Source organism: Panthera onca, chromosome A1 (genome assembly GCF_046562875.1).
Source record: "Panthera onca isolate mPanOnc1 chromosome A1, mPanOnc1 haplotype 2, whole genome shotgun sequence".
NCBI lineage: Eukaryota > Metazoa > Chordata > Mammalia > Carnivora > Felidae > Panthera > Panthera onca.
Window position 1 is genome coordinate 148133019 of NC_138339.1, and position 23297 is coordinate 148156315.

General features: G+C 48.0%; 1 protein-coding gene across 1 annotated transcript in view; it reads right to left on the reverse strand.

The window, feature by feature from the left end:
* The window catches only part of ADAMTS2 (ADAM metallopeptidase with thrombospondin type 1 motif 2), a 243032-nt gene that overhangs the window by 31646 nt on the left and 188089 nt on the right, over nucleotides 1-23297 (reverse strand). Inside the window, exons 7-10 of the mRNA XM_060636396.3 lie at nucleotides 18911-19016; nucleotides 18050-18193; nucleotides 17452-17584; nucleotides 15999-16112 (exon numbers count right to left, since the gene is read on the reverse strand). Of these exons, the coding sequence (XP_060492379.1) occupies nucleotides 15999-16112; nucleotides 17452-17584; nucleotides 18050-18193; nucleotides 18911-19016 (497 nt within the window). The remainder of the gene's footprint in view (nucleotides 1-15998; nucleotides 16113-17451; nucleotides 17585-18049; nucleotides 18194-18910; nucleotides 19017-23297) is intronic.

Here is a 23297-nt window from a genome sequence, read left to right on the forward strand (position 1 = left end):
GACATATAATGGAAATGAAGGTCAGTTGACAAGCTGACATGCTAAAAATTCAGGAATACAGTGAATAGAACACTTGAGCTCAGAGAACACAAATCCACAGCATGAATCTGGTCACACCACTCCCCAGCCTGCCACGGGGAAGACGCTTATGTAATTCAGGGCCATTTCAGGGAAAAAAAATTACAAAATTTAAAATACTAAATCAGATAGGAAATGGAATACTGACTTAGGATAAGAAAAGCCATCACAAAAAGTTAAAAATTTAAAAGGGTCCAGTACCACAAACAACCGGAAGCAGAGAACAATGATTTTTTTTCAGATTCACTGACTGTCACAACTTTTCATAACTTTTCCTGCAATTATTTTTAGTATTTTTTTTTGAGAGAGACGGAAACAGTGTGAGTGGGGGAGGGGCAAAGAGCAAGGGAGGGAGAGAATCCTAAGCAGGCTCCTCGTTGCCAGCACAGAGCCCCATGACAGAGCCCCATGCGGGGCTCGAACTCAGGAAACCATGAGATCACGAACTGAGCTAAAACCAAGAGGCGGACACTTAACCCACACCCAGGCGCCTCCTTTTCCTGAAATTCTGACGGCACACTCGTCCATTCCCTCTTCACAGGACACCTGGACCGCAGGTTCACGAACAGGAGCCGAACAGACCCCGGGCACCCCGGTTGTCGTCCAGTTTCAAGATGTCATTTTGTAGCGGAACTGTTTTCCGTATTGAGAATAGAAAGATAACGCAGCCATGCCTCAGCACACTTTTTCCTTGAGGGCCAGTAGCTACTTTGGCTGCATGATCTCAGTTGCAACTACTCAGCTCTGCCACTGGGGCATGAACACGGCTACCGACAGCAGATAAGTGAATGGACTGTGTTCCGATAAAACTCTGTTTACAAAAACAGGCAGCAAACAGAAACATCTACAGTGGACCTGTGAGGAGCCGGGTGAACTCTCTCCTCAGTAAGATAACCACGTAACTGGTGAAAATCCTTTTTTGTTTTTTAACAACCACTCAAAGTATCTGGAGATTGTTCTAAAGTCGATACAACAAATAGAGAAATGTTTATTCAAGAATGTCTACTAGAGGCGCCTGGGTGGCTCAGTTGGTTGAGCGTCCCACTTCAGCTCAGGTCATGATCTCTCAGTTTGTGAGTTCAAGCCCCATGTGGGCTCTGTGCTGACCGCTTGGAGCCTGGAGCCTGCTTCAGTTTCTGTGTTTCCCTCTCTCTCTGCCCCTCCCCCACTCACCTGTGTCTCTCTCATAAATAAATAAACATTAAAAAATTTAAAAATATTAAAAACAAAATAATGAAGGCCAGAGGCAGTGGTGTTAATCAAGGATGACCAGTAAAATTAGCTCTCAACAATAAAGGTGAAAAAGATATTCCCACACAAACAGCAACAAGGAGATTTCGTTGCTAGCAGCATTCCTCGTAAGAAAATACTAAAGGAAGTTATTCAGGCTGAAAGCAAATGGCACCAAAGAATAATTTAAGTTCTAGAAGTTTCTAGAAGAAACACAGACTACCAAAACCAACTTAATAAGATATAGAAAATCAGAACAGATGAATAACAAGCAAAGAGGTTAAATTAGTGATTTAAAACTTCTCACAAATTATAGCCCAATCCCAGATGGTTTCTCTGGTAAATTCTACCAAACATTTAAAGAAAAATTAATACCAATCCTTTAAAAATTCTTCCAAAATATAGAAAAGGAAGAAATTTCCCTACTCATTCTCTGAGACTAGCATTAGTCTGATACCAAAATCAGACAAAGACCTTTATCTCTTATGAAAACAGATGGAAAAATCCTCAACAAAACCCTAGCAAACCAAATCTAACATCATATTAAAAGATTATACACCATGACCAAGTGACGTTTACCCAGGAACGCAGGTTTAACATCTGAAAATCAATCAATGTAATAAACCATATTAACAGAATAAAGAACAAACTGTATGATTGCTGCAAGACTCAAAAAAAGAAATCTGGCAATATCCAACATCCTTTCCTGAAAACACACACACACATACACACACACACACACAGGACAAGGAGCAGAAGAAAATTTCCTCAATCTGCTAAAGGACATCGAGGAAATACACACAGCTAACATCATGCTTAATCATGAAGGGATGAATGCTTTCCCTGTGATCAGGAACAAGACTTCTACGGGAATTTACCACTGGCACGTTGGTTGGTAGGAGAGATGTAGGTATGGGAATGCAAGCTGGTGCAGCCACTCTGGAAACCAGTATGGAGGTTCCTCATTAAAACTGAAAACAGAACTACCCTACGACCTAGCAATTGCACTACTAGGTATTTATCCAAGGGATACAGGTATGGTGTTTCGAAGGGACACATGCACCCCAATGTTTATAGCAGCACTATCAACAATAGCCAAAGCATGGAAAGAGCCCAAATGTCCATCAATGGATGAATGGATAAAGAAGATGTGGTATATATATATATATATATATATATATATATATATATATATACCTATATATATATACATACATACAATGGAGTATTACTTGGCAATCAAAAAGAATGAAATCTTGCCTTTCGCAACTATGTGGATGGAACTGGAGGGTATCGTGCTAAGTGAAATTAGTCAGTCAGGGAAATACAAATATATGACTTCACTCACATGAGGACTTTAAGAGACCAAACAGATGAACATAAGGGAAGGGAAGCAAAAATAATGTGAAAACAGGGAGGGGAACAAAACATAAGAGACTCTTAGATATGGAGAACAAAAGAGGGTTACTGGAGGGGTTGTGGGAGGGGAGATGGGCTAAATGGGTAAGGGGCACTAAGGAATCTACTCCTAAAATCATTGTTGCACTATATGCTAGCTAATTTTGATGTAAATTATAAAAAAAAGACTTCTAATCAACATTGTACTGGAAGTTCTTGCCAGGACAAGTGGCCAAGAAAAAGAAACAAAAGACATCCAGACTGGAACAGAAGAAGTAAAACTATCTCTACTTGCAGATGACATGATCTTATATAAACTCCTAAAGAATCTGTTAAAAAACTATTAGATCCAATAAAGAAATTCAGTGAGATGGCAGGGCACAAGATCCATATAGAAAAATCAATTGTTATTTCCGTGAATTTTATTCTATGAATAAACTGAATGTGAAACTGAAAATCTATCTACAATAGCACCAAAAAGAAAAAAAAAACCTTAGTAATAAATGGAGTCAAAGAAGTGCAAAATATGTACACTGAAAACTACAAAACACTGTTGAAATAAAGATCCAAATAAAAAGAAAGACATCCCATTTTATGGGTCAGGCTGTTAGTATGTCGACACTCTAGATTCAATGTAATCCTATCAAAATCCCTACTGGAGTTTTGCAGAAATTGAGAAACTGCTCCTAAAATTGACATGGACATCCTCACCAACACTTGTTATTTCTTTATTTTTTTTGGTTCTAGCCATTCTGACAGCTCAAAGGACTGGGAACAGCCAGAACAATCTTGAAAAAGAACAAAGTAGGGGCAACTGGATGGCTCAGTCAGTTGAGCATCAGACTTGGCTCAGGTCATGATCTCACGGCTCATGAGTTTGAGCCCCGCATCGGGTTCACTGCTATCAGTGTGGAGCCTGCTTCAGATCTTCTGTACCTGCCACCCTCTATCCCTTCCCCACTTGTACTCTTCTCTCTCAAAAATAAATAAATCTTTAGGAAAAACAAAAGAAAAAGAACAAAGTAGGATGACTCATGCTTCCCTACTTCAAAGCTTAATACAAAACTACAGTAATCAAGACCATGTGCCCCTCCCACAAGGAAAGACAAATCTATTGATGCAACAGAATGCATATTCCAGAAATGAGCCCTTACATGTGGTCAGTTGGTTTTCAACAAGGATGACAAGATGATTCAATGGAAAGAGAAAAGTCTCTTTGATAATGGTGCTGAGATGACTGGAAATCCACACTCAGAGAAGGATGAAATTGGATCCCTATCTCACACCTCACACAAAAAAATCAGCTGAAAATGGATCATAAACCTAAATGTGAGGACTATACTCCGAATACAACACAGAAATACATCTTCTTGACCTAACGGCAATGATTTCTTAGATACAACGCTAGAAGCACAGGCAACAAAAGAAAAAAAAAACCGATACATTGGACCTCACCAATATTGAAACCTTTTGTGCATCAAATGATACTGTCATGAAATTGAAAAGACAACCCATAAAATGGGAGAAAATGCTTGCAAATGATCCATCTGATAACCTCAATATGGGACCTGTATCCAGAATATATAAAGAACTCCTATAACTCAATAATAGAAAGATGAATAACTCAATTAGAAAATATTCAGAGGAAATGAACAGACATCTATCCCCCCAAAAGAAACACACACATATATGTGTGTGTATGTTTGTGTGTGTATATATATATATATGAACAGCCACTAAGCACATGGTGAAAAGATGCTCAACATTACTAGGGAAATCAAAACCACAGTAAGGGGGCGCCTGGGTGGCTCAGTCCGTTAAGCGTCTGACTCTTGATTTCGGCTTAGGTCATGATCTCATGGTTTGTGGGTTGGAGCCCTGCATCAGGCTCTGTGCTGAGTGTGGAGCCTGCTTGGGATTCCCTCTCTCTCGCTCTGTCTCTCCCTCTGCCCCTTCCCCACTCATGCAAGCATGCACATGCTCTCTTACTCTCTAAAAAACAAAACAAAACAAAAAACCACAGCAAAGTAACACTTCACATCCACATCCAAGAAAAACACAGAGTACAACAAGTTCCAGGGAGGATGTGGAGAAATCAGAACCCTCACGACAATGCTAGCTCAAATGTAAAAAAAGTGTAGCTGCTTTGGGAACTGGTCTGGCAGTTTTGCAAAACGTGAGACAGAGAGCTGCGGTAAGATTCAACAATTCCACTCCCAGGTACGTATCCAAGAAAAGCGACGTATCTACCCATAACTCATACAGGAACGTTCATAGCAGCATTTCTCATAAAAGCTGAAAAGCAGAAACAATTCAGATGCCCATCGAATGATAAATGGATAAATAAAACACAGTGTTATCTCCACAATGGATTATTAGCCACTAAAAGGAATAAAGTACGGACACACACTACAACACAGATAGACGCTACAACGCGGATGAGTCTTAGGAATGCTGTACTATTAAAGAAAGCCAGGAACAAAGGACACATATTATATGAGTCCATTTATAAGAAATGTCCCGAAGAGGCAAATCTACAGAGACAGAAAGTAGATTAGTGATTGCTCAGGACTGTGGTGGAGGCTGAGTGGAGAGGATTGAACCAGAGAGACTGCTAACTAGTACGCGGCTTCTTTGGGGAGTGACAACAATATTCTAAAATTTTATCGTGGTGATAGTTGCACAACTCTGTGAATACACAGAAAACCATGAACTGGTGATTTTAAATGTGAATCACATCTTAATGAAGCTGTTGGTGGGGGAGGGGAGGAAACCAGGTGGTAAGAAGCATGGGTCTGTGTGTGACAGCTTGCTAATCCTGGTTTGAGCAGGTTGAGGGAAATATTTTCTTTATTTTTTTTTAAAGTTTATTTATTTATTTTGAGGTGGGGAGGGGCAGAGAGAAAGGGACAGAGAGAATCTCAAACTGGCTCTGTGCTGTCAGTGCTGAGCCCCAGGTGGGGCTCGATGTCATGAACCGTGAGGCCGTGACCTGAGCAGAAATCAAGAGTCCTGACACTTACCTGACTGAGCTACCCAGCTCCCCTTCATTTTTAAATTATTGATAATTTAGATAAACTATTGGTGGTGTAATGGGAACACTGAGATGATCAAATCTGGAGACACTGCTATCCAGTTTGTTTTCTGATATGGATTTCAGGGCATTTCAAGTTTTCTCTCTCAGAGCCTGATTTTAAACGCTCTCTGAATTGGGAACACTCAGTAACAGTTCCTGTAGACATTCTTACTTATTGCAGGGGTAATATTCTGAGCTTCATGTTGTCTTTGATGTTGTCAACATTTCATGTCAAGTCAGAAAGAAGTTTAAATGCTTTTCCAATGTGCTCATCAAATTCACCCCTCTTCATTAACTGAATCCAGTTAATGTCAAACATTTCAAGAGCCTGTCTGTTCCTTCCCTTTGATATTTATCTCTTCCTCCTAATGAATGGCTGCTTTGGGTTTGATCTGAAACCTTTTCTCGTTACAATTACAATTTATTTTTGAGAGAAAGCGACAGTGTGAACGGGACAGAGAGAGAGGGAGACACAGAATCGGAAGCAGGCTCCAGGCTCTACACTGTCAGCACAGAGCCCAATGTGGGGCTCGAACCCACGAGCCATGAGATCATGACCAGAGCTGAAGTCGGACGCTCAACCGACTGAGCCACCCAGGTTCCCCTACAGTTAAATTTTCAAAGTCGGCATTACTTCTCCTGATTTCTTTACTCTTTTTCCTCCTCTTGCCTTCTATTAATTTTTATCTGAATTTTATTTAATACATAAACTTGAAAATGACAAAAGATGGTACCTTTATGCATCAGTCCAAATCAGAAGTCTGTAATTTCTCCTTTATTTTTTTACCAAAGAGTTCCAAAACAACTTTCAAAGTTGCAGTTCAACTGGTGTATTGAAGCTTCATCAACGTTTTGAATAAACTTTCTGCATCCCATTTGCACTCAGCTTTCTCTCCTGGTCTCTGAAAATTTATTTTAGCACCTCTTATATTTTGAAATCCATATGCTGTGAGGCGTGGACAGCTTTTTAACAAGCAGACCATCTGGTTACACTTAGCCTTTTTAAAGAAACACCCAAGTTGGATCTGTGTTTAAAGGAGCCCGTCTGCAAGATAAACCTCAGAAGCAAACATAAACTATTGCCAATACGGAAGCCGTTGTGCCCTCAGGTATAGCTGAGCCACTTTTTCTGCAATGATCTGAGGGCCATGAGCCATGTACCACGCAGATTCCACAGTGAATTGACGTGGTGGTGGCCAGAGTGTCTCTAGACGTTATTCCTGCCCCTGGACAGCTACAGTCAGTAACTTAACTGGACACGAAAGATACTGAGACCACATACACAAGCCAGTAAACAGACTTCAAATGCAATATCTCCTTAGTCGAAGCCACAGAGCACGCATTGCCACTCTACTGCCAGTGCAAGAAGTATATCGGAGGGGAAGGGGATGTGAAAAGAGAAGTGATCTTAATTGATTACAGTTAAATTACTTCTGCAAACTTTACGAAAACACATGACCATGTGAACACATGACATCGTAAGGGGCCCAATGGAAGTATGAGGTGCTGGAGCACACGCATCCTAAGATTCATGGTGGATTCACCTCTGCTCTTCTCTCAAAACCTTCTGCAGGCTCCTGCTGCTGCAGGATTCAGACTAGCTCTTTAGCCTAGCCTGGCCCTGCGTGACCGGCTCCTACTCGCCCCTCCTGCCTCATTGCCCACCACCATGCCAGGCACCCAGACACTGACTGGTCTCTGGACAGACCACACTTGCTTCCCTCGCAGCCTTTGCAAATGCTGCTGCTCAGGAAGCCTAACACTCCACTTCCTTCCCCCACACCCAGGGCAGCAGATGCCAAAAAGACATCCCCCTTCAGGACTGAGGCTCTCGCTCCCCCAGCCATGAAGTGTGTTGGTTGTCTGTGCTCACAGTTGAGTCCTTCTCCAGGAAATGCCCTCAGCCAAAGAGCGCTGCCTAGCCCAGAGTCATGCCTCTTTCCTGGGAATAGCCACAGCCAACCACTGGTCAAAGTTGGGCACAGGTCTGAAAGTTCAGCCCAGAGCTTTGGGTGGGGTCTGCTGAGACCCATAACGTGGCTATATTGCTATTTGATGCCTCACTCTTCCCACAGACGGTGATCCTGCAGGCGTTCCCCAGGAAGATGCCCACAATTGGATCTCTGTCTCAGAGTCCGTTCCTAGGGAGCCATGCTGCCAACTCTGTACCCACGTCACTGCCACGCTTCCCTCCTGATTCTCCGCTCTCAGACAAACCCATGCCTGCCTCCCCTACCCCTGTGCACATCTCTGCTTGGGAGCCTGCCTCAGCTCTTCCTTCCTTCCTTCCTTCCTTCCTTCCTTCCTCTCTCCCTTCCTTCCTTCCTTCCTCCCTCCCTTCCTTCCTTCCTTCTCTCCCTTCCTCCCTTCCTTCCTTTCTTTTTCCCTTTCTTCCTTCCTCCCTCCCTTCCTTCCTCTTTCCCTTCCTTCTTTTCTTCCTCCCTCCCTCCCTTCCTTCCTTCTCTTCCTTCCTTCCTTCCTTCCTTCCTTCCTTCCTTCCTTCTTCTCTCCCTTCCTTCCTCCCTTCTTCTCTCCCTTCCTTCCTTCCTTCCTTCCTTCCTTCCTTCCTTCTCTCCCTTCCTTCCTCCCTTCCTTCCTTCCTCCCTCCCTCCCTTCTTCTCTCCCTTCCTTCCTTCTTCTCTCCCTTCCTTCCTCCCTCCCTTCTTCTCTCCCTTCCTTCCTTCCTTTTTCCCTTCCTTCCTTCCTCCCTCCCTCCCTTCCTTCCTCCCTTACTTCCTTTTTCTCTTCCTTCCTTCCTTCCTCCCTCCCTTCCTTCCTCCTTCCTTCCTTCCTTCTTCTTTCCCTTCCTTCCTTCCTCCCTCTCTCCCTTCCTTCCTCCTTCCTTCCTTCTTCTTTCCCTTCCTTCCTTCCTCCCTCCCTCTCTCCCTCTCTTCCTTCCTTCCTTCTTCTCTCCCTTCCTTCCTCCCTCCCTTCTTCTCTCCCTTCCTTCCTTCTTCTCTCCCTTCCTTCCTCCCTTCCTTCCTTCCTCCCTCCCTCCCTTCTTCTCTCCCTTCCTTCCTTCTTCTCTCCCTTCCTCCCTCCCTCCCTTCTTCTCTCCCTTCCTTCCTTCCTTTTTCCCTTCCTTCCTTCCTCCCTCCCTTCCTTCCTCCCTCCCTTACTTCCTTTTTCTCTTCCTTCCTTCCTTCCTCCCTCCCTCCCTCCCTCCCTTCTTCTTTCCTTTCCTTCCTTCCTCCCTTCCTCTCTCCCTCTCCTTCCTTCCTTCCTTCTTCTTTTCCTTCCTTCCTTCCTTCCTTCCTTCTTCTTTCCCTTCCTTCCTTCCTCCCTCCCTCTCTCCCTCTCCTTCCTTCCTTCCTTCCTTCTTCTTTCCCTTCCTTCCTTTCTCCCTCCCTCTCTCCCTCTCCTTCCTTCCTTCCTTCCTTCCTTCCTTCCTTCCTTCCTTCCTTCCATAGGCTTCTCACCCTTCCTAACCTACCAAGGGACTCCCAGACCTGCCTTCATACCAGTGTGAGCCCTTGTGAGGTGAGACAGAGTCTTCCACTCTCCAGATTCTCCTTCCCAGGCTCTGGGCAAGCAGTCAAAGGCTCCACCATCATAAGGCTGGTGCACAGCTGGCAAGCCTGGGGTCAGGCAGATGTGTCTGCAGGCCACCAATGATGCTGGTCATGACCTTCCAGACCACAGTTACCTCATATCTTACCCCAAAGTGCCCCTCACTCAATCATGGAAGAGAAGGAAAGAACCCACAGAAACACTGGCTGGTGGCCCCCCAGCTGGTGGTGCAAGGTGGGGCTGGCAGGCAGGGAAGACGGCCCAGGTAAGAAGATGCTGTGGAATGAATGTTTGCATCCTCCCCAAATTCTTATGTTCAAGCCTAAGCACCAATGTGATGGTATTAGACCCATCACATGACCTGGTGGTCATGAGGGTGAAGCCCCTTATGAGATTGGCACATTTATAATAAGACACTAGAAAGACTATTTCTGTCTCTGAAACGTGAGGACACAGCAAGGGCAGATGGCATTCTGCAGCTGTCGCCAGAACCTGACCCGTCTGGCATCCTGATCTCAGACTTCCAGCCTCCAGAACTGGGAGAGACAAATGTTGGCTGTTGAATCCCCCAGTCTATGGCATTTTTGTTACAGCACCCTGAGCTGACTCAGACACAGAGGGAGTGAGGGCTCTTGGCATCTCTGAAGGCTGTGACTGGGGTCTAACTTCCAAGTCACTGCTGGTCGAGGGCACCAAGGACCAGGAGGATGGAGGAGGCCAGACAGTGGTACCCTTGTCCCTATGGGACAAATTGGTGCCAAGTCTGGAAATAGGAAGCTGGGCTCAGGACAACTCAGAACATCCCACATTGTGATGGGCCACCTCTCCCAAAAATTTGGGTCCAAATGCACAGAGGCAATACACATGCATTGTAGAGAACACGAAGCAAGGCAGAAAGAAAGGAAAACTACCCTTAATTCCACCACTCAGAAGACATCCTTCCGATATTTTGTTTTATTTCCTCCTGAATGACTACGAGCATTTGACATCGCCCCACGTGAACAATTTCATACTCCGATGCCTCAGTGCTATTATTTTAAAAAACATGTTTAAGGTTATTAAAAATGCTTTATAAACATATGTTTAAATGCCTACAAATATTTCATACAATAGAGAGGCTGAAACATTTAAAAGCACAAAGCCACCTGTCCTGAGTGAATCCTGAGCCTGTGACAAATCCAAGGGAGCTGCTTCACAGGATAATACCGTAGAGAACACTGATGCATCCAGGCAGGGGCCAGGAATTCTGCTGGGTTGCTCTGAAAGCCTGAAAGGTAGACTGCCTGTTTCAGGGAAGTGCACAGTTAGCATTTCTGAACCACTGCGGTCCTCAGCCTTCCTCTACCTGCCAGCATGTGCCAGGTGGGTACCACATGCCAGGAGCCTGTGAAGATAAGTGAGCTGGACACTTAGGTGACTTGCCTGAGAAGAGAAAGGATGCCCGAGGTCACATGGTGAGGAAGGAGACCCAGGGCTTGAACTTTTGGGTCCAGATCCTGGGCTGCCCCTGTCACTATGCCTGCTTGCCCCTTCTCAGCTGTGCAAGGGAAACATGAGGCATGACACAGGGGCATCATGGGGCCCTTACACCAGGCCCGTGTCTCTGAAACTAAATTCATGAAAACGGAGAGTGGGTGTTGCTTCCCCAAGATGCTGTGTGTCAATGTGAGAGCACTTGGAGGACTCTTTCCTGCCAACATGCTGAGGTGGGAGCCATCTTTGAACCCCCTCTGCTCCAACCCTGGCTCAATCAGGGAGGGCAAGGTGAGCCCACCAGCCTGGCCTGTGGGGCAGAGGGCACCTGAAAGGACCCTCTGTGCTTGGCCTGTCTCTGCTCCAGGGCGTGCCTGTCTGGCAGCAGATTTGAGCAACGTTGCCAGCACCCTGAACAGGGCACGACAGGGACAGGCTGTCACTGTAGCCTCCTGGGGAGCCATGGGTAATCACCAAGTTTTTTGTTTCCTGGATTCTGATGCTTTGACATCTGGATGCCTGCTGACCCTAAAGGGACTGCCCCTTCCAGGATTAGCCAGTTTCTAAGGATAGTAAACAACTCACCCAGTAGCGGGATTTTTAAATGCAAACCAACCAATAATCCAGAGCTGATGACCCAAACACTTCCTCTACCAGACTCTCACATTCAAGGTCACCTTCTCCTGTTCGAATCACTCCTGGGGAAAGGTACTGGATGATACCAGAGGTATCAGTCCCTCCTGCCCACTGAAATTATTCACACTGACCAATCCCAAGCCTGCTTACCCTGCCTCACCTGTTCCTTTCTACAGAAACCACAGCTGCTCCCATGCTTTGCCTCCTAACCTGACCCACCCTGGTACTTCGGAGCATGGCCCCCTGGAACCCTTCCTTCGGGATCTATGACAAACTGTTTCTCTGATCTCTTGGCCTTCCTCCATGTCAAATTTTATGTAAATACACTGTACTATGAAACACAAGTCCTCCCTGTTTCATCTGCCCTCCCTGGCCTTCCTCACCAGGCTCCCGCCCTGCACTGTCTCCCACCTGGACTGCTCCTCTCACTTTTCGGGCGTCAGTGGGGGTCACTGACTGGGAAGTCTCTCTGGGTTCCCCAACTGGCCACTCCCCAGGCCCGTCCTCACTGCCTCTTCATGTTCATGGCTGACCGCCACAGACAGTAAGGTCTGAAGGAGGTGGAGGCGCAAGACACATGCAGTGAATGTGAAGGAACGAATGAATGAATGAATCTGACCAAGCAGACTGATGCTCAGGCCCACTGCCCACTTCTCTGTCAGAGGGCAACACGCTCCCCTCTCCCCTCTCAGCCAAACCCACCTCTTGATTCCATGGGAGAGCCATACACCACTGGCCCTTGCTCCTCCCCACCTTGAACCTCTCTGCTTCATCTCTCTGAGGCACGGGGCCCCGAACCCCAAGGGTGCTGTTGACATCCCCTGCCTACCCGGTCCTCACAGATTCTGACCCAGGGCAGGCTCGCCATGAACCTAGAGGGTGGAAGGCGGATGGTTCATTTGTTTGCTCTCTCTAGGTCATCCCTGTGTGTGGAATGTAGGTACGGATTGTTCTGTCTCTGGGAAATGGTGGATACACAACACTGAGTAAGCAGGGGCATAATCTGGCTGTGGAGGCCAAGAGGGGACAACGTGCTTGGGATGAGCTGCTGGAGAATGTGGACAATGAGGATCCTAGGAGGCCACACTGTGTCCTGAGCCTAAGCTCTGTCACTCCCTGCAGGAGGGGGGGTGGTGGTGGTCCTGGGGCCAGAGGGAAAGGGACAGCTGAACTCTTCACAGCCATGCCTCCCCATCCCTGAGATGTCCTGCTATTTCTCCAATGAGGCCAGACTTCTGCCTGTGCCCTCCTCACTCCCCTATTTTGCAGGAAAGGGGAAGGTAAGGGAGGGCTGCCTCCCAAATAAAAAATTACACGCAATAACGAGTAAGACTGCAACATACAAACACACACAGGCAGAGGAGTGTGATAGGTCCCAGGATGTGCGCCTGCCTCTTCCTGTGTCCCTGCACCCACCCCCTCCACACACACCAAGAATCCCTGATGTGGGTCAGTTTTCCCCTGTGCTCTTGTGAACCAGGGTGGGCTGACCCCAGCCCCAGCTCTGCCCCGGATGCCTTCAGCATTGCTCTGTTATTTAACAAACAGAATGTAATTTTATTTACTGGGCTAAACGAACCAGGGTCCCACCACCTAAAATGAAGGAAGGGCAGTGGCCAGGTCAGTGGTTTCTGTGAGGAGGAGCACTTTGGCCACATCTGGGCACCTTTCTTACCAGACACCACCTCCCCTCACCCTCCTCACAAGAAAAGGGGGGGAGGGGCCGACTGGCTGGAAGTGCAGGCATTCTCTGGCCCATGTTCCTCCCAGCGGCTGGGGGTCCTGTGGGGTAAAAGCCTGTGCAGGACTGCCTCCCACCGCATCCACCTTCTCTCTGTGCAGGGTGGACGGGTCGAAAGTAAGGACACGGATGGGGCAGGAAGCCATGCTAGCTAGTCTCAGCCCCCAGCTCAGTGTTTACAAAGCTGGTCATAAGGTATGTGGCAAATGCTCCTGGGCCCGTGTTCCCTCCACTGAGCTCCTGTGCGGGAGGAGGGCTATGTGGTCAGTTCTGGCTTTACGAGATCCCTGGTATATTACTAACAACAACCCACCTCGAACTTCTAACAGCTCGTGAAGTCTGGGGGCATTGCCAAATCACCTGGGCGCACTCTTAAAAATCACCAGTTCCCACCCTAACATAACACCAGCATTCTTCACAGAGCTAGAACAAACAATCCTAAAATTTGTATGGCACCAGAAAAGACCCTGAATAGCCAAAGCAATCCTGAAAAAGAACACTAAAGTTGGAGTATCACAATTCCAGACTTCAAGCTGTATTACAAAGCTGTAATCATTAAGACAGTATGGTACTGGCACAAAAACACTTAGCTCAATGGAACAGAATAGAGAACCCAGAAGTGGACCCACAAACGTATGGCCAACTAACCTTTGACAAAGCAGGAAAGAATATCCAATGGGAAAAAGAGAGTCTCTTGAGCAAATGGGGTTGGGAAAACAGTGTGGACGTTCCTCAAAAAATTAACACTAGAACTACCCTACAACCCAGTAATTGCACTACTAGGTATTTATTCAAAGGATAGAAAAATGCTGATTCAAAGGGGCACATGCACCCCAACGTTTATAGCAGCACTATCAACAATAGCCAAAGTACGGAAAGAGCCCAAATGCCCAATGACTGATGAATGGATAAAGAAGATGTGGTATATATATTTAATGGAATATTCCTCGGTAATGAAAAAGAATGAAGTCTTGCCATTTGCAACAACATGGATGGAACTGGAGTATATTAGCTAAGCAGAATAAGTCAGTTAGAGAAAGACAAATATCATATGATTTTACTCATCTGTGGAATTTAAGATACAAAACAGATGAACATAAGGGAAAGAAAGCAAAAATAAGATAAAAACAGAGCGGGTGACAAACCATAAGAGACTCCTAAATAGAGAAAACAAATTGAGGGTTGCTGGCGGGGTGTTGGGTGGGGAGAAGGGCTAAAGGGGTAATGGCCTCTAAGGAAGATACTAGTTGGGATGTCCACTAGGTGTTATATGTAAGTGATGAATCACTAAATTCTCTTCCTGAAAATAAATAAATAAATTTTGATTAAACAAAACAAAACACAAAAAACAAAAAACCACAACAATTCCCAGAGCTTCAAGCAAAAATTTGTACACAGGTGTTTATAGCAGCGCTATTCACAAATACCAAAAGGTGGGAACAATCAAACTGTCCATCAATGTATGAACAGATAAACGAATTGTGGTCTAAGCATGAGGTAGAATATTATTCAGTCATAAAAAGGAATAAAACACTGACACATGCTACAATACAAATGAACCTTAATAACATTCAACAAGAGAAGCCAGACACAAAAGGCCACATATTGTGTGATTCTATTCATGTGGAATTTGAGAATGGGAAAATCCTTAGAGACAGAGGCAGATTAGTGGTTGCCAGGGGCTGGAGACAGCTTAATAGGGGAGTCACTGCTTAATGGGGTCTCCCTTTGGGGTGATGAAGAAGTTCTAGAACTACATAATGGTGACAGGTGCACAACACTGTGAATGTACTAAAAGGCCATGGAATTGTAGAAGATGGTTAAAAGGGAAAATATTAAAAAATTAAATTACTAAATTTATTACAATTAAAAATTAAAAAATAATTTAAAAATAAGACAAAACAAAACAAAACAAAAACAAAAGTAATTCCTGATCCTTACCCTAAACCAAAATCTTTAAGAGTGGGCTTAGAAATCTGTGTCTTGAAGAAGCTCTACCAGGAACTAAAAGTAGCCAGAATTTAAGGCCTGCATGGAGGGACCTCAGGCCTGGACGATTTGGGGGCCTTTTTAGGCCTGATGTTGGGGCACAGGTGCTGTGGGCACTCCCCACTCCCCATCCCCAACCACCAGCTCTGCAGGGCTTCTGTGGGCTGAGCCCACATGGTCTGTCATCAGTGGTCTGTCACCCACGCTTTGGCTCCCCTACATGAGCCAGCCCTCAGCAAGTGATTTGCTGAAGAGTGAGCATGTGATTTCATCTGAGCCTGTGAGAACCAAGCCCAGAGTTTCGGCAGAAAGGACAAGGTAAGAAAAGCCCATCTTTTGTCAAGTTGCTGGAGGGTGGGAAGTGGGTCTGAGGCTGCTGGCAGGTGCCGGGGCAGCCAGCCATGGAGCCTGGAGCCGCCTCAAGGGAACAAGTGTGCCCACCAGGGGGCAAACACAGAGGCCCCAGGGATGGAGAGGCTAAGCTAAGCCTGATGATGCTGGGGCTAGGGATCCAGGTGTCACCAACCCCCAATTTTGGCCTTAAAGTGAAGTGACCCAGTCACCCACAGTGTCCATGGGGGGACAGAAGACTGCCAGAACCCTGAAACTGCTCCTCAGAGTAGGGATTCCTGAGTTGGGGGGTGCTTGGAGCAGAGTGAGAAACTCTGAGACACCAGGTTTGCTCCGACAGAAGAAATAGTGGGTTCGAAGTGGAGGGGACAGAAACTCTGGTGTCACATGTGAGGATTTATTAGGAAGGAGGCAGGGTTGCCTGGAGAAGACCCCTCACCCAGCTCCGCCTGTGGTGCAGGGCCTGTCCCTGGAGATCTGGGCATGTCACACTGCCTGCCCTCTGCTCCCACTCACCTTGCCAGGTGCACACATGGTCCCGTCCAGGGGGGGGCCCTTCTTGGTCTTGCAAAAGTAGGGATTGTCAGGGTGGCTGCACCACAGCTGTTTGCAGGGGTCGAAGGTCCGGAACTAGAAGAGAGAGCAGGGGCAGCTCACCAGGCTGCCTCCCACTGCAGGTCCCTTAGGGTCCCCCAGGGTCCTCTTGGACAGGGTGGAGTCAGGCACGATTTGGTGGCCCATGGTGGCCCACGTGTGGTGCCCTGAGCTCTGTATGATTCTGAGGTTGTGACAACCTCCAGCATGCAGTAGCTGCTTCCTGTCCCTGCGGTGGCTGAGGGGCCTCCCCAGCCTCCAGTCCTTGGCCCCGGCACCTGCCATGGAGTCTGGACAGACAGCTGGGAGTCAGTATACCTGGCAGGAAGGCTGGTGGGCATCCCTCTGGCCCAGGTACGAGTGGCTGGTGGCTAGGAGGGGCTGTCACTGCAGGGCCCTAGGGGCACCTACTATCCCCCTGCTGAGGACTCCACCCCCTAAAGCCCTCCTGGAGCTCTCCCCTCTGCCCTTCTCTTGCTTCAGCCCTTGGTATTTGTTCCGTGGACCTCACAGTCGCCTCTTCTCTGGCCTTTCTGTTTGGCTATCCCCATACCTCTTCCTCTAGGATGTCCCTGAGGGATCCAGCTGACACTCAGATATGGCCATGCTATCCTCCTCTTTAAACATTTCTAGAGCTTCCTGTTGTCATGAGAATCAATCCCCCCAAGTTCTTTAGGCAGTCATGCAAGAGCTTAGACCACCTGCATCAGTACCCAAGTTCACCACTTGCTTGCTCTGTGGCCTTAGGCATGTTATCTAAGTCCTCAGTTTCCTCATCTGTAAAGTGGGAATACTTTGCATACTTCCTTCATGCAGTTGAGAGGAGCATTAGGTCAGATGCTAACACACACTAATGCTTTCGCCATACTGCTTGCGACAGGGTGGGCCCTGATCAGCAGGTACAGTCAATCCTGATGGCTGGGGTTCCTACTGCTGGCTCTGTCCTGGCACTAGATCCTAGTAACAACTGGTGGGTTCTCTGTACGCTATGTCCCCTCACCTCTAGGCCTTTGCACATGTGATTCCTGCCTTCCAGAATGTTCTCTCCTCCCACTTAGCCTTTATACCTCACTTCTTCCTCTGGGAAGCCCTCCTGAACTCTGAAGGCAATGCAGAGGCCTCACCAGTACTTCCCCGCCATCCCTTCTGATGCCCTGGTCACAGCCCTGGTCACCAGGACCATGTCCGGACTTGCCAGGTGGGCACTGGGTGCCAAGTGGGTGAGGGGCCGTGGATGCAGAGGGAGAGGCTGCTGTCCTGGAGGCCTGCTCCGGCCTGCCCTCTGGAGCCGCCCCAACACCAGCTGCCTCCTAAGAAGCTAGCCAGTCAGGGTGAGGTGCCCCCTCCCCACCCCCCAGGGTGCCCTGACACTCACTGCCGTGCACATCATGTAGCCCAGGCCGAAGTCGAAACGGCACTGCTCGTTCATGGAGTAATGCAGCCCTGGGAGCTGGGGCAGCGCCGGCCAGTCGTGGGCAAAGGGGTCATCCCGCAGGCAGTCATAGGAGCTGTGAGGAGACACAGAGGTGCCACAAGCGGCCTTCAGTGCTGTGGGGAGAGGGGGATGTCCAGCCCAGGAGGCAGCCGCAGCCCCTCCTGGAGCCATGGTGGTGGGCTTGTCTGCACACTCCAGCTCTCAGCTGTGCTGCCTCCGCATCTCGGTAGCTGTAAGCTACCCAGGCATCCCATTAAAGGTGCAGCTGCTAAGCCCACTTTTCAGGCCAGGCGGGGCACCCTGACAATGGGATCTCCCCCCACCACACACACACACACACACACACACACCTGCACTGCTCTCCCTCTCCCTCCCCTGTGCCCCAGGCTGGAGGGCTGAGGCCTGGGGCTGTGCCCAGGCACATTGGGTTGGGGGCGGGGGTGGGGGGGGTGGGGGGGGAGGTGCTGTGCATGCGCCTTCCTAGAGCTGAACCCAGGGCTGCGGGGTCACCACGGGACACGCACGGGGAGGTACTCACTGCAGGTAGCGGCTCAGCTCCTGCTGGCTGCAGCGGGACCAGTGGAAGCGGTGGAAGGCTGCCTGCACCAGCGGCGCCATGATGCTGCCCAGCCGCACCTCGTCACCACAGCGGTTGCCCTGCCCATCGTGCTCCATGCCCAGCCTGTGCGGGGGACAAAAGCAGCCTCACTTTGGCCACACCTTTGCCACACTGACCTGGCAGCGGGGGGGCCGCCCCAACCTCCCCCAGCGGCTCCCCGCCCCCCTCCCCCCGTGGTTTTCTCTGGTCTGCCCCGAGATGGGTTTTCTGCCAGCTCGGTTCTTAAAACCAAGGACACTTGGGGGCCAGTGTGCAAAGGCCTGCCCCTCAGGATCCTGCCCTCCAGGGGGCGCTGTTTCTTGAGAACGCAGTGGAGGCGGAGGCGTCTGCAGCCCGGAGTCTCCACCCACTCAACCGATGGGGTGCACATCCCTGCACAGACCCAGCGGCCCTGCGAGGTTTACAATCAAGCTTGCCCGGCCCCCAAATTCAGGGGACGCCTGGGGCTTGCACACCTGGTTGGGTTGTGGCTTCCCTGCCTCCAAGCTCTCTAATTCTGGCCGAGGCTCCCTCAGAGCCCCTGTTATTAGTGTGTGAAATGGGGTAAGGAGTCCCTGCCCAGGGGCTTGATCGGCATAATGCCTTGAAGGCCCCCAGCAAGGTGGCCCTGGATTTGTTCATTCTACTGAGGGAACTGCCCTGTGCACTGCTGGGGTCAGGATATTACATCCCAAGTGCTTTTCATACAGAGGAGACATTACATCTCAAGTGCTCAGGGCACAGAGGAGAACAGGGGAGCCCCAATCTTCCCCACGCAGTGAGGACAGCGAAGCCACTTACACATGGCCGGTCTCGTGGGCCACCACGAACGCCGAGGAGAAGCCATCCTCGTGGTTCAGAGTGCAGCTACGGACGGGGTGGCACATCCCCGTGACAGGAGCATAGCCTGGGAGGAGACAAAGGGTGGCTCTAGCTCCCAGGCCCACAGCCCTGCCTGAATCAGGGGGCCCTGGCCCCAGTGCCCCGCCCCCCCCCCACTGTCCCCAGAGCAAACAAGCCAAACCAACTTCCCAGGAGACAGGTGGCCCCAGGCAGCAGCCCTGTCCATCAGTGTCCACACTGCAGCCGGGGTGAGTGTCCCAGGTCTCAACTGCTAGGACTCCCAGTCCCCTCTGCATCTTCCTGCCTGCTGTTCTCCTGCACCCCACTTCCCACCTTCCCACTTTGCGGAGTGACCTTCTGGCCCCTGGGCAATACATGGCCTCCACCCCGCCTCCCGAAGCTGCAGGAACCCTGGCCCTCTGAACCCACTCCCTCAGGAAGGTCTTCCCTGGGTCCTGTGAGACCCCAGCTCCACCCATTTCCATAGCACATGCAGGGAGTGGTGAGGGTAGGCCCTGAAGCTGCTCAGACAGAGCTGGACGCCACACTGCCCTGCTGTCACGCAGCCAGGACTGGCGGAGAGGGCTGAGGGAGTAGTTCAGCTGCAGACAAGGCCCTCAGAGCTCTCAGCTGGTGAACCTGCACTCTGGCTGAGGAGATTCTGAGCCACATTCCTGTCAAAGGCCTCCTCTCTTCCAGGGGTCTGTGGGGAAAGGGCCAGAACCAGACAAGGTGCCCCCAAAGGGGAGGGTGGGGAGCAGGAGCAAGGAGGGGGGGGGAGCTGCAGCAGGCCACATCCCTCTGACATAAGATGCCCAAGGACCCCACCCCCATCCCCACCCCCCTCAGCCAGCCCAACCCCATCCCCACTCAAGGGGCTTTGAAAGAACCACTGAATTCACAGGTAACTGTGAAAAGACACAGTGTTTTGCCAACCCAGTGACATTGTGTGGCCCAAAGAAGCAGTCGGGGGAAACGGAGACACACAGGGAGCAACGGGAGAATTAAGGAATGAGCTAGAACATCCCAAGGAGGGAGGGAGGCGAGAAGGACTGTGGGTGGCCAGCCTGTTGAACAGCTGATTCCCCCTGGGTGAGCAGAGTCTGATCACAGGGTGAAGTTGTTCTTCAGATGTCTCCAGGGAAGCCTGGAGGACAGCATTCCCATAGAAGAGGAGTGGGGGGGGGGGAGGCATGATGCTGAGATGTACCTACAACTGAGAAAAACCAGAGAATGGGGCCAGCCACTTGCCCCTCCCTGGACAAGATAAAGAAGTGCGTACAGAGCTGTGTGTGCCAAAGGGGGCCTCTGCTAAGACACCACCTGGAGGCCCACTAAGCAAGGAGTTCTGGCCCTCAGAACCCTGACCCAGCCTCACTCCTTGCAGACCCCACAGGGAGATCCCAAAGCAACTGTTCAAAGGGAAGAGTAGAAGAGAAGGGAAGGAGGCATGGTAGCCCAGGCCTTGCTGGCATTAGACTTGTCTGGAAAAGCATCAGAATCAAACCACTGTCTTTTTTCCCTTGTAATAAACAAGAAAGTCTGTATCTTAAAGTATTTTTTTGCTCTGCAGGTTTTGAGTTGATTGTTCTGGCATCAGTGTCCCAGAGCCAAACTTTGAGATCCTCTCTTTGTTGTATGCAAAGCTTGCATGTGCATATGTACCTCTATGCAAGTATTTCACATTCACACTATCTGGCATGTTACATGGCTCTTTACGATCTGAAGATTTGCAAACGTGACTTTTATGTTTTTCTTTATGCCCTTCCCTCTTATTTTATTTTGCTGTTGTTCTTTCTGAAAACCTTATTAGATAGATATTTTACCTCTTGGATTGAGCCTGTCTTTACTCTCCTATTTTAATCTTTCTGGATGCCTTTGACTTCTTGTTTCAGCTTCTGACTTGTCTCTTTCACCCATCATATCTTTTGTTTCATAAAAACTCTTTGTTGTTCTCTATTCTTCCTAGTAACCTGCGCTTGGTTTACGGATATATTCTCTCAAACATTCTGCGAGCAACTTCTTTTTTAAAGTTCTTCTCCAGTCTCTAAATGATACCTGTTTCCTCTAGAGTCAGTTCTCCAATTTTGTTTTGCAACTTGGTGCAAATTTTTCATGGTGTAAGTTAAAAAAAAAAGAGAGAGAGAGAGAGAGAGAGGGACCAGCGTGGCTCGTTTGATAAAGTATCTGACTCTTGATTTTGTCTCAGGTCATGGTCTCGTGGTTTTTGAGTTCAAGCCCTTCATTGGGCTCTGTGCTGACAGCTCAGAGGCTGGAGCCTGCTTCGGATTCTCTGTCTCCCTCTCTCTCTCTGCTCGTCCTCTGCTCATCTCTCTTGCTCTCAAAACATAAATAAACATGAAAAAAAAAAAGAGAAAAAAAGAAAGTCTGTCCATCTTTAGCTGTGCTTTCACATTTTGAAACAAAGGATGAGGTCACTTACTATAGAAGTTGTGTTGGTTTCTCTCCCTGGGGAACAATTCCATTCCCCATTAGAGCTCTCCCCTGTACAAAAGGGCTGGCAGACCTCTCCATTTGTCATCTGGCTTAGCTTGCAGGGCGCTAGCAGCCCCTCAAAATGAAGAAGCACCAACACCAAGTAGGAGACTTACTCTGTGCTCAGTAGGATCTGAAGACACATTCTGTGTTCCCACCTGAGTCCCACTGTGGTGCCCATCTGTGTGGCAAAGGGGGCAAGGGTGGTGCCACAGAGATGTTTCGTTGACAGACACTGATTTGGGCTCTGATCAGGGTTACTCAGGAAGTCTCCCTAGTTGTGCAAATATGGGCAAGTGGTCAGAGAGAGAAGCTAAAGGTAATAAAAGTGGAGGAAGATGCAGGGAAGTTCAGCATAATAATTCATGGAAGGGAGTGGTGGACACAATGAGCATGTATATTGTAGAAATAAACTAGATAACTAGAATGATCAACCAGAAACAAATGGAAAATGACTATCTGTAGAAAATGGGGATGGGGTAAACCGGGCCCACTCCTCTGAATATGTATTTTATGCAGTTTTTTTAAAGCTTTTTCTTTTGAAATGTGATATGCATCCATACAAATGCACAAGTCATAGGATACAACAAGTGAACCATCACAAAGGGATCTCACCCATGTAGCCACCTCCCCAGTTTAGAAATACAACTGTATCGGCACAGCAGAAACCCCTTCTTGTTGCCTCCAACCACGACACCCTCTCTCCTCCTCCCTCTCCTGACTTTTAATGCCACAGATTAGCTTTGCCCGCTTCCAAACTTGAAATAAGCAGGAACCATCAGTATATAGTCTTCTCTGCCTGGCATCTTTCACTGTTCAATGCGTGAGATTCATCCACGGTGTGTAGAAATAGCTGCAGTTCTTTTCCCAGCTGTATGAATAGATCACATTTCCTTTATCCACTCTCCAGCTTATGGACTTAAGTTTCTCCCTGTTTAGGAGTTACTAGAAGTAAGGCTGTTAGGAACACTCCTGCACAATCTTGCACATGTGTCTGCATGTGGTAGAGACTAGCCATCCTGTAGGCACATGTCTGGCTTTCACAGACACTGCCAGACAGTTTCCCAAAGTACTTGTATGAATTTTATATTCCTATCAGTAGAGAGTGAGAATGACATCCCCATTGTCACCAAGATTTGGCATTTTCAGTATTTTTAAAATTTTAACCACTCGATTAGGTGTGTCCTGATATCTCACTGTGGTTTTAACTCATTTCCCTAATGTTAATTAAGTTGAGCACCTTTTCCTATATTTACTGATCAATTTAGGTTTTTTATAAGCCTGATAAAATCTCTTGCACATTGTTCTATTGGGCTGTTTAATTATTATTTTTTATTTTTTTAATGTTTATTTATTTTTGAGACAGAATGTGAGTTGGGGAAGGGCAGAGAGAGAGGGAGACACAGAATCCAAAGCAGGCTCCAGGCTCTGAGCTGTCAGCACAGAGCCTGATGCAGGGCTCGAACTCATGGACCACAAGATCATGACCTGAGCCAAAGTCAGACGCTTAACTGACTGAGCCATCCAGGCACCCTGGGCTGTTTAATTATTACTATCAATTTGTCAGAGCTCATATATTTCAGATATAAGTTCTTTGTTAGATATATGTATTATGAATATTTTCCCCAATGGATTGACAGGGCCTTTAATGAACCAAAGTTTTTAATGGTAATGTTTAACGTTATTTATCTTTTCCATTGCAGTTAGTGCTTTTCATCTTTTTTAAAGAAATCTTCTCTTACTCTGAGAAATATGGAGATAGTTTTCTCTATTATCTTCTACAGGTTTTATTATTTCAACTTTCATATCTAGATCTAAAACCTACTTAAGATTTAAGACATCCACAAAT